The sequence below is a fragment of the Myotis lucifugus genome, unplaced genomic scaffold (assembly GCF_000147115.1).
Source record: "Myotis lucifugus unplaced genomic scaffold, Myoluc2.0 scaffold_138, whole genome shotgun sequence".
Lineage (NCBI taxonomy): Eukaryota > Metazoa > Chordata > Mammalia > Chiroptera > Vespertilionidae > Myotis > Myotis lucifugus.
The window spans coordinates 2,170,619-2,182,196 of NW_005871186.1; the positions used below are offsets into that span (position 1 = coordinate 2,170,619).

At 36.9% G+C, this 11,578-nt stretch overlaps 1 protein-coding gene and 1 pseudogene across 1 annotated transcript; one reads left to right on the top strand and one right to left on the bottom strand.

Moving 5' to 3' along the window:
* Positions 1–984: 984 nt before the first annotated feature.
* LOC102428497 lies at positions 985–1,947 on the bottom strand (annotated as a pseudogene).
* Positions 1,948–3,440: 1,493 nt separating this feature from the next.
* LOC102428808 (olfactory receptor 51L1) lies at positions 3,441–4,388 on the top strand. Its single transcript, XM_006094604.1, has one exon. The coding sequence runs from the start codon at positions 3,441–3,443 to the stop codon at positions 4,386–4,388; it is 948 nt and encodes a 315-aa protein (XP_006094666.1).
* Positions 4,389–11,578: the final 7,190 nt, after the last annotated feature.

An 11,578-nucleotide genomic window follows, 5' to 3' on the forward strand; every position in this document is an offset into this window, starting at 1 on the left:
GGGGGCGCCGCCATCTTGTGGCTGGCTATGGGGGCTGCCATCTGACGGGGCAGTCAATTAGCATACTGGGCGCCGCCATCTTGTGGCTGTGGGGGCTGCCATCTTTGAGGGTGGGGCAGTCAATTAGCATATTCCCTCTTTATCAGATAGGATATGTAACAGGTAAGTATAAAACAGAGAATGTATCAAAACTCAACATTAATATGGAAAAGATAATATCTTGACACTCCTGAAGACATTGAAAAATCATGACAATATATAATGAGTAACGTTTAGCCAAAATAGCAAAATGTACATACAAAATACATATTCTAAAAATAGGCAAAGAGAAAAATAGAAAATGCAAGTAATTCTATAAATGTTTTAAAATATAATCTATAATTATATCTCTGATAGCACTTTCAAAACTGATAAAGGAGGAAATCTGATTTGTCTTTTAACTGTTACCTATCAAAACTATAATTAAAACTACTTTTGATAGTAATTTAATAAAAGAATCATGCCAATTATATTCAAAGTTTTCCAGTTGAAAAAAAAAAGAGAAATATTTCCTAAGTTATTTTGAGTTCTGCATAACCTTATAGCAAAACTTGATTGAGATGCCCTAGCTGGTTTAGCTCAGTAGATAGAATGCCAACTTGCTGACAGAAGGGTCCTGGTTCGATTCAGGTCAAGGGCATGTACCTCGGTTGCAGGCTCCTCCCCAGCCTGGGCCCTGGTCAGGGCACGTGCAGGAGGCAACCAACCTATGTGTTTCTCTTATATCGATATTTCTTTCTGTCATACCTTCTCTCTTCCACTCTCTCTAAAAATCAATGGGAAAATATCCCTGGGTGAGGATAAAAAAAAAAATTTGATAAAACTGGCAAAAAAATAAGGAAAAAAAAGTGACACATCTAACTTGGGCTTATTCTAGAAATGTAAAGTCAATAGTAAAAAATCTGTCAATATAATTTATCAAAATTAATACGATGGAAGAAAATCCTATAGACCATAAAAATCATTAATCTCAATGAACACCTCTGCTATTTCCCTTTCTCACTCTATCTACTGGATTTGGGCTACATGCACCTCATTCATTTGCATCAGCTGCTGCTGTAAGATGGACATTTGTTCATGGTGTTCTTCCTTATGCATTTTTCTAAAGCTCTTTAAAAATTTTTTAAAATATATTTTTATTGACTTAAGAGACGAAGGGAGAGAGAGAGATAGAAACATCAATGATGAGAGAGAATCATTGTTCGGCTGCCTCCTGCACGCCCCACAGTGGGATGGAGCCCACAACCCAGGTATGTGTCCTTGACCGGAATGATCCCAGGACTCTTCAGTCTGCAGGCTGCTGCTCTATCCACTGAACCAAACCTGCTAGAGCCCTCACACATTTTTTTAAGCAGCTTCCTGAGAGGTTTGGCTCCTGTAATTTTTGTTGGCTGTTATTGTGACAGTTGAACATGAGGGTTCGGGTTGAAAGGTCCCCTCACATACTGGAAAATGTATGAATTCTTTCTCATCATCACACAATTCTCTATGTGAAACAGCAAAGAATTCTTGGACTGTGGGCTTCAGGGTGGCTTCGGGCCCTTCTACGGGAGGGATCTGCAGAAAGCAGAGCTGCTCCAGCAGCATGCTGGGAGATCGCCTTCTCCAGGAGGTGGGTACTCAGAAGTGGGCTGACACTCTTTTACTTTCTCTCTCCTCTCATGGGCCATCGTTTTTTTGGTGGGAGTCTTGATGTTCCCCTAACACTTCTTCAGCTGTCTGATATCCTGGCTGACATTTGTATTCTTGGATAAGCCCCTGCCAGATATGTTGCTTGAGGGCAATAGTTAGGGCATCACTTTTCTTACATGCCAGCACATACTTGTAATTTTCTACTAAAGCAAGCAGGATGATCTTTTCCAATTCTGAGACATATTTGTCAGGTTTTATCATTTTGTTATTTTGCATTTTCCACCCTATTTCTCCTGGCCCTTGGCTATCCTGCAGTGCGCCCCCTGGTATTTCTCTTTTGTAATGCTGTTGTATGACAAGCTTTGATTGCTAAGTCATCCATTTCACAGAGGCATCCACTTATAAGACGGGCTATCTCAAACACATTGTGAGCCACACAGCTAAAGAGCCAGGCCGTCACCCACACCCCTCTTCTTCCACCAGACTACTTAGATAACTGACCAATAACTGACCATTTGGGCTTTTTGTTTTTTTCTGTACCCACACTTTAAATTTCTACTCGTATGTTTTAAATTCACCAATTAAGAGAGACACCACAAAATCTTCAGCCCAACCTGATCTCAATAAAAGCAGAACCTGAGGCCCGTGACACATTTTTACAATTTCCAACATCATCATCATAAGTTTTGGCACAGTTGTTGTTAAGCAATGTTTATATTAATTACATCTCTGGGGATCCAGCAGACTGTGACACTAATCATGAAGATTCAATCTACCCCAGGAGAAACCAGGAGTATTTATAGAGACAGTAATTATAGCCTCTGTATTCAAGATAAATGTGACTTTATACTGATATATAAGATAGAGATGGAACTCTTCTTGGGTGAGAAATAAACCAGAGAGAGCAAGAACTAAAAGCACAAAAATACAAAGAAAAATTAGAAGAAAGATGGAGGCAATAAAAGGACTGGAAACAAATAGAGAATTACATAGTGATAAGACAGAAATTTAGATAAAACAAAGTAGAAAGAAATGGTAGCCAGGAGGAAAATACGAATATAGATTATGGCTGTTTAGAAAGTAAATTAATGGAGGGGTGGAGGAAAGAGAGAGAGAGAGAGAGAGAGAGAGAGAGAGAGAGAGAGAGAGAGAGAGACTTTACCTACAATGGAGGAAAACTTAGGCAGAGACAGACAAAATAAAACTGGATTATTTGGGAAACAGACATACTACTGGTAACATGATTAACATCATATCGATGAAACTGGCTTATATGTAAATTTCAGGTAAGTGTTAATTTTTAAATTGCAAATAAATAGTAGGCATAGATTTTGGCATAGTTTGTGTTAATATACAAGGGCTAAAGAGAGTAAAATAATTAGAAGAACAATGTATTATTTATGCAAGGGAGAAAATGCATGTCATCCTCTAGAGGTGAACAATTTTGAAATGTATTAAATATCATAATATTTTATTCCAATCTACAATTTTAAGATAAGCTGATCAGTGGAAGATTGTCAATGCAAATCTATTAAAATTCTTGTCAGAGATGACCAGATTTGTGTAGTAGACACTTTTTTATTCCAGAATTTGCTGCTACTGGAAAATGTTCCTTATATGAAAATCATAAGAGGTACCTCCTTTCTTTGCCAAGTTAGAGAGATTAGAGGAAACATGTATTCTGATTGCACTGCTTCTTCTCACAAGGGATAACTTTGACAGATAAAAATGAATAACAGGAACTATTCCTCCTGTTTGCCAGGGTCACCATGGTGGTCTGGAATACCAATGATACTATGGAGCCCATATTTATTCTGAAGGGTTTTCCTGGACTGGAGTATGCTCATTCTTGGCTCTCAATTCTATTCTGCTTTGTATTCTTGGCAATACTTGTTGGTAATGTTACCATTCTCTCTGTCATTTGGATCGAGTCCTCGCTCCACCAACCCATGTATTATTTTCTTTCCATCCTGGCACTAAATGACCTAGGTATGTCCCTGTCTACTCTTCCCACTATACTTTCTGTATTATGGTTGAATACTCGGGAGATCCAGGCAAGTGCTTGCTTTGCTCAGCTCTTCTTCATCCACACATTCACATTCCTGGAATCTTCAGTGCTGTTGGCCATGGCCTTCGACCGTTTTGTTGCTATCTGCCGTCCACTGCACTACACCACCATCCTCACCAACAGCGTAATAGGCAAGATCGGTTTGGCCTGCTTGTTAAGAAGCGTGGGAGTTGTACTCCCCACACCTTTGCTACTGAGACAATATCACTATTGCCATGTCAATGTCCTCTCCCATCCATTTTGTTTGCACCAGGATGTTCTGAAATTATCCTGTTCAGATGCCAGGATCAACAGTATTTATGGACTGTGCATAGTTATTGCCACACTGGGCGTGGATTCAGTCTTTATACTTCTCTCTTATGTCCTGATTCTGAATGCTGTGCTGAGCATTGCGTCCCCTGAAGAGCGGCTAAAAGCACTCAACACATGTGTATCCCACATCTGTGTGGTGCTCATCTTCTTTGTGCCAGTTATTGGGGTGTCAATGGCCCATCGTTTTGGGAAGCATCTGTCTCCCATAGTCCACATCCTCATGGCTAACATCTACCTGCTCCTTCCCCCGGTGCTTAATCCTATTGTCTACAGTGTCAGGACAAAACAGATTCGTCTAGGAATTCTCCGCAAGTTTGGGCTGGAGAGGAGGCTTTAGGTAATTCTATCCTCTAGTTTTCCCACTGAAAAATTGTGGGGCAGCTATTGTAGTAGATGAGAAATAAAATATTTGGGACGAAGTCATCTGTTTAAATTCCTAATTCACTTCCAATTCTCAGTTAATTAACAATCCTTATGAGATTCAAGTTTTTCATAGTCAAATTGTGATAAGCATGGCCTTTTCTATCTTCTATTAGATAATGTGTGTAAAAGAGATTGTTTTGGAAAACTGTAAAATTTGTCAATATTATTAAATTATTATTTGTAATGATAATAGAAATAATTTCCCTTATAAAACGTAACTATGTTTGTATGGTTTCCAATGCTTCTGATCTAAAACCCAGAAATCCATCTTTCTCTCTCTCCCTCTCTCTCTTTTTCTAATACATTTGCCCATATTTTGTTTCTCCTGCTAAATGTTATAACTGATTATGAAACTATTTCTGACTTCTTGGAGCAAGTTTGAAACTTGAGTTCCTGGCAGAACTGAAATGCTACTGTGGCTGTTGGCTACGAGCTAAGTCTTCACCTCATCACTGGGCAGTGATGGCCTTTCTCCCACTGCCACTGGAGATCTATCTACTCTTTTAACTGAACAGCAAATGCTGAGGCAGAAACATGGGGAGTTGTTCAAGCAAGCCTGACAGTGCAGGTCTACACATCTGGGCACATGTGTAGATTCCCTGTTCAGTAGGGCAGCATGTTTTAATCTGTGAGTGGGTTGGGAGTTGTGCACAATAACCACCCTCATCTTTTAACAATATTTCCTACTCTTATTCTACATGCTCTGTGGATCTTTCATATTGTATCTTTCCCAGTATCTTTGTTGTAGATAACCCATTACTCTTTTCTTCTTCATTAAGATGACTTACATGTGTACATTTATTGGTGATATTTTCCTATTTCATACATATTCACTTTCTTCTCAGCTACATTATAAACTTTTTGAGTATGGGGTCATGACTGCTACACTAATATATCCCTATGGGACTGATCTCTCCAGTTATCACGAGTACTCATAAAATAGTTGTAAGTGTAAATCTTATTGCCTATTTACTCATCCAATGACACTATACTAAGAAACATGAAATATCAACTGTGACAATTATTGCTTTAAGTACTATGGATACATACAAAATGGAATGCATGGGTCTTAATGTTAAAAAATTAATGTTTAATAGTGGAGATACATATGTATAAAGATTAGTAAAATTAACAGATGCTAGCATTGAAATAAATAAATTGTACAATATTACCACTGAAGAGTGGTCAATTTTAATTGAAGATTTAGGAGTCAGGAATTGAAGTAGTTGACATTTTAGTTGTGCCTTGTGAGTCAAATTTATTAGTGCCAGCTGGGCTAAGTGTGAAAAATTGGTATGCTTCAGCTGATTTACATTGGCTTATAAAAGACAATTGTGCATATCTTATTCCAACTGCATGTTCTGTAATGTCAGACTGGCAGTTTGGATTTGGTCATGATGGGAGTATTTACACAACAGAAATGGGAAAACACTAAATTTGAGGGCTTTAAAAATTTTCCAAAAGAGTTGGTTGTTAAGTATTTACCAGCACACCACTGGTCAAGGTGTTCCAGGAAAAGGAGGTAGCATGAAAAGAGCAGAGTTTAGAAAGAACATGTCTGAGCAACATTTTCTCCAATCTCCAGGAGCAACTTAAGACTTGCCCAAACTGTCTCACATTATCTCAAACTAGAAAGGACTCTGAAGTGGACTTGGACATGCACTACTCAGATCATACTTCAATCAAGAACTTGTGAAAAGGGGGGACCCAAATCCTTCTGATCAAGCACCTCCCTCCCTAAAAAACTTGTGGAAAATCTGAAGGGAATAAGAAGTACTAATTGGTAGTTATAGAATAGTAATGGAGACGTAAAGTTCAACATAGAGAATATAGTCAATAATATTGTAATAACTATATATGGTGCCAGACGGGTACTGAAAATATCGAGGGGAGCACTTTATAAAGTATATGATGTCTAACCACCATGCTGTACATCCGAAACTAATACAAAATTACAGTGAATGTAAACTGTAATTAAAAAATAAAATTTAAAGTTCTTAAAAAAATAACTTGCAGCCTAAGCCGCTGTGATGTCATTATCTGATTACGGAATATGTGATGCTTGCCTCATAAAAATCGTTATGAAGTGACCCTTTTATAATATTGTCTAGAAATACATGTGTAGGGTTTCTGTTATTCTTAGTTAAATATTTTAAATGGTTCATTAAAGATGCTTTCTGGGCCTGGGTTTTCTCTCTACAAACCTTAAAATAAGGTTTTCAAGAAAGACATAAATTCCTGCAGAACACCAAGTTCAGATGAAAATTTCTGAGCCAGTCTCTTAAATATTGGTTCTGTTTGTGTCTATGAGTTTTTGTTCATTCGTTTTTCCTGTTTGTTCATTTGTTGCTTTCAGTTTGATATCCCACATATGAGTGAAACCATATGGTTCTTAACTTCTTCTGTCTGACTTATTTCACTTAGCACAATATTCTCAAAGATTCATCCATGTTGTTGCAAATAGCAATATTTCATCTTTTCTCATGGCTCAGTAGTATTTATTCCATCATATATATGTACCATATCTTTATCTAATAGTCTATCAAAGGACACTTCTGTTATTTCCATCTTAGACATCGTGAATTATGCTGCATCATAGAATTATACACTTGAGGCCCATATAATCTTATTAACCAATGTCATGCCAATAAATTTAATTTAAAAACAAAGTAATATGCATTTGCCTCTGCATTAAAAAAGCTGTCTGATGTTCATGAAATCAGATCCAGAGAAATTAGCCTTATGATGAAATTATTTAATGGCTATTAATTTCATACACCCATTGCAAATACTTGACAAAGTTTTTGAAGTCAGTTTCAGCTGAGGGCATAAAATACAGGATCACAGAATTGGTAGACTGGCAGAAGAGTAGAAATAATTAATTTAATAAAAATCTGTCTCGAAGCATCAGGGAATCAATTTTTGATGATTTGTTATTAATTGCTTAATACGTTCTAAATGCTATACATATATTAACTCACTGAACATTTAAAAAAACATAGGAGACAGATAAAATTATTATGAACTCATTGTATACATAAGGAAACAGACAAAAAGGCTAAGTAACAATGTTCCCAAGGCTACACAGTCAATAAGTGCCAGAACAGGAATTCAAAGGTAGGGACCTCTGGATCTACAGACCATGCTCTTTACTGTCATGGTTAAAGAGGCCATGTTCTTTGTCTTCATATTATCCTGAGACTTAAACACAGATTTTGAGTTTTAGTTTAATTTTCTCCCATTCCCTTCACCACACTCCATCACCTGCTACACCTACAGTCTCCTCCCCACAGCTTAAAAAAAGGTTGTTTTTTTATTAACCTTGGCATTATTAACAATTGGATTGGATAATTCTTTGTTGTGGGATCTGTGTGCTCATTGTAAGTTGTTTAGGAACATCCCTAATATCTAAAAACTAGATGCCCTCAACATTTCGCCAGTGTGACAACTAAAAATGCCCCCAGATGCGGTAAAATATCCCGTTATGAAAACTTTTCTTCTTGCTGAGAATTACTGTCTTAAATCAAGGATTCTTTCAACTCCCATTTCCCAAATGGAGTTCTGCTGAACACAAATTTTAGAAGTTAATAAATGCTTTCTGGATAAAATATGTCTGGAAAAGTCTGAAACCATTAGCATGCAATATAGATGTTTATACACAATGGTATTGCAATGAACCATTTGTCCCAAACATAATTGACCAAGGCTTTTCTATATGTTTGGCCATTAATTCTATTTCAGTAGTGGCCTATTGTACATTTTAGGAAAATCTGATACAGGGCATATAAAGAATTATTATTTTTGAGCAGTTAGTAACTGCTATTTCTGGTTATTCAGAGCACAGTCTTTTTTTGTACATTATTCTGATTCACTGAGCCTCCATCAGATGAACTCAGGGACACTTCTCTGTGGCTACCATAGCTGGACTCCCAGTTAGAGAATTTGACATAATCATCTCCTTCCCCCAAGCAAGAGAAAAAGCTCCACTGGCAGTGGCATAATTTTTCCTCCCTGGAGGTTGCATTAAGAAAAAAAATAGTCCTGAGAGAATGGATTAACCCAGAGGGGGTGCTGAGTTTAGGGTAGTTAAAGCACAGAATATAGTGCTGATGAAGCACATTGCTGGATGGAGTCAAGGATGCTGAACCCAAAAACATTTTATCCTGGCTCTGGAGTTGCTGAAGGAAAATTGGATGCTTCACTCAGGAAATCTATGCTTCCTTGAAGAACTATCCACCTTAGGATCCACCGTGGCTCTCTCTGTCTATAAGAAGTCCCTAGGCCTGTCTGACCAACCTATAGCAGGATGAATGGCTATCTACACCTGAGGGCTCAGGTGTGCCTGAAGGAGGGCTTCTGATTTGAGAAGAATGGGTAAAAAGTTAGTACCTATTTGAAGAATTTGACCAAGTGAAAATACTAATTTGGGGTAAGTCAGAGATACAGATTGGCATGCTCCTAAAGAAGCCAGACTATCATCATCCAAGGCTGCTCAAAAGGGCTTTGGGAAGGAATGCCATTAAAATCCACCTCCAGGTATAGATACTATAACTGGTTGGTTCATGCATTGAAATCTCCAGTCTCTCAAAACATTTCTATCGCATATTATAATGTTCAAAATGATAATGATGATAGTCATGATGACTTAAGTACCTCCTCTATTTCTATCTCATGCATATCAGACATATTTGGCAATACTATAAGCCAAAAAAGGAATTTAGGTAAAGTAATTCCCAAGAGAAGTCCTGAGGGGGATATCTTTACAAGTGATACCTTAGGCACTGCAGGTCACATCTGCCTTTGGATCACAGTTGTATATGGCTGATATGTTTAATATTGTGACTACTTCAGCATATCCATTAAGATGTTGCTTTACTTAAGTCTAAAGTATCTCCTAGGTCTCAGACCCTTTGCTAAACACTTTAGATACATTTTCTTGAATATCTTAAATATTACATAAGGTAATGCATTTCCCAGTTTTTCATGTTCAAAGAAGTTTGGTAATCTGTTCAAAATGATAGAAATAATGAATGACAGTTATCACCAGGTTTTCTCTGACTCTAGAGAAGTAGGCACTGAGTACAAGGTGTTTGTATCTATATCCAACAGACAGATTTAGGGGAGATGATTTATGACTAACCTAAGTCAGAGACTTTTCTACAAAGAAGTAGGTGAGAGTGATCTTAGAGGGAAGGCCTGGCATACCTGGGCAGGATGGAGTCTCTGAAGACATGGAAAGATTTGAGAGAGGGTATCAAGGAAGAAGAAAATAATTATGTGCAACTACCAAAGAGCTAACAATTATTGTTTAGTGATGTTGAATGAGCTGAGGAAAAGTTTGTGATATAAAAGCTGAGATAGTGAGGGAGGTGTATAAAGACCAATGTTGCCTAATATGCTACAATTAGTAAAGTATATAAATCACAAGATGAGAATATGTAAAGCAATTCCTCTTTTCATTGTATCTGCTCCTCAAAAGGCAGAAAGTGGTGTCAGAGTGAAAAGGTTCCTGTGACTCCTGTAGGAGGGCAGGGAATTAGTTTAAGTCTGCCAGAGGAAACCATAAAATGTAAGTATATCAGTGGAGCACGATAGATTGGGAAACAGATGAATTTTGAAAAAAAAATTGACATCAAATTTACCAAGTGGACATTTTTATTGCTATTTGGTGCCCAGAGTAATTGGAATTGAGTGGCCATCAGGTTGCTCAGTAATTGAAGTCTTTAGGAGTCCTCCTATAATGCCCCACTTCTTCAGTCCTTAGTCAACCCTGCCTCTGATGTGTCCTAGAGCACATTTCATCTGTTTGGTGTCCGAGTCCTGAGCACTAAAGCTGTTACACTCTTCTTCTAACATGCCATGTTTCTTTTTGGTTGTTGCCTTGATTTTTTTTCTAAGGATTGTTTTCTCTCTCTTCCTTCCAATTTTTCTGAGTAGGAGTAATTTATTTTTTGGCAACCCTTTACAGATCCAAAAATATAACTATCTCTTTGACACACATGCCTCAAGTTAATCCTAACCAAACTGAATTAATCGTACACCCTAATTTCACCAAGCTTTTAATTTTTTTCTTTGTTTCATTTAATGACACCAAAATCTACCAAATAACTGAACTTGTCCTGGGTTTCTTTCTTTTTCTCATTTTTAGCATATGATCATTGACCAATATTTTATTTTTTCTCCTTATAAATTTTTATATCTACTTGACCGTCATCATCCCTACTGTTACATTTCACCTTTATCCACTTTTAAAAATCACTACACTCGCCTTCTAAAGGACTTCCCTGCCTTCTCTTTTGTCAGCATTTAGACCATTTATGTATGTTGTTGTCCTTTATAGCAGCAACATGAGTGTGAACAGTAAACAACAAACTTTTGTTTAATACAACTGTTTCAGTTGTGTTGAAAAAATATAAAGAAATAACATTTGTTCTAATTTGGCATTGATATAAATTTGGTCAAATGGTTTACTTAAAAAAAGACATTTTGTACCTTCTAAGTTTAAATACAAACTCTATATTTATGTACAATTTCCTTCAGAAATTCTGGTTCATTTAAATTAATTTTTAGCTCTCATAACCCTTTGAAAAGCCATCACCCCTATAACTTTGCTCAATTATATTTACTTATAATACTAACATCTTTCTGCATTTACATGGGTGCCAATCAGCTCTTTGTTCCCATCAAACTCATATTTGTTATTCAAGAACCTAATTCAAGAATTATTTTTAATAAATCTTCCCTGACCTCCTTGGTCAGGATAGTTTCCTGGTATTAAACTAACACTTGGCTTTATAATATTAGCTCTCTCTATCCACCAGGGTGTAAGTACTTGAAGGAATGTTTTATATATTTCTCTATATTTTCACACTGCACAATTTCCTTTTATAAAATATGTTCTCAACGAATGTGCAATGAACAAATAATTAATCCATTGGTAAAATAATAAATGCAGATAGTAATTTACATATAATGAGCAGAAGAGTAATTGAAACAGTAAACAGAGCAGCATGCATCGAGCTTCTTTTTGTAATATTGACTTTTACTCTAATTGTTCTATGTTTTTGTCTCTCCACCTAGACTGAAGGTGCCTCCATCCGCACA

Bases quoted from the DNA above. Each gene is read 5' to 3' on its own strand.
- LOC102428808 (XM_006094604.1), top strand. From the start codon at position 3,441: ATGGTGGTCTGGAATACCAATGATACTATGGAGCCCATATTTATTCTG.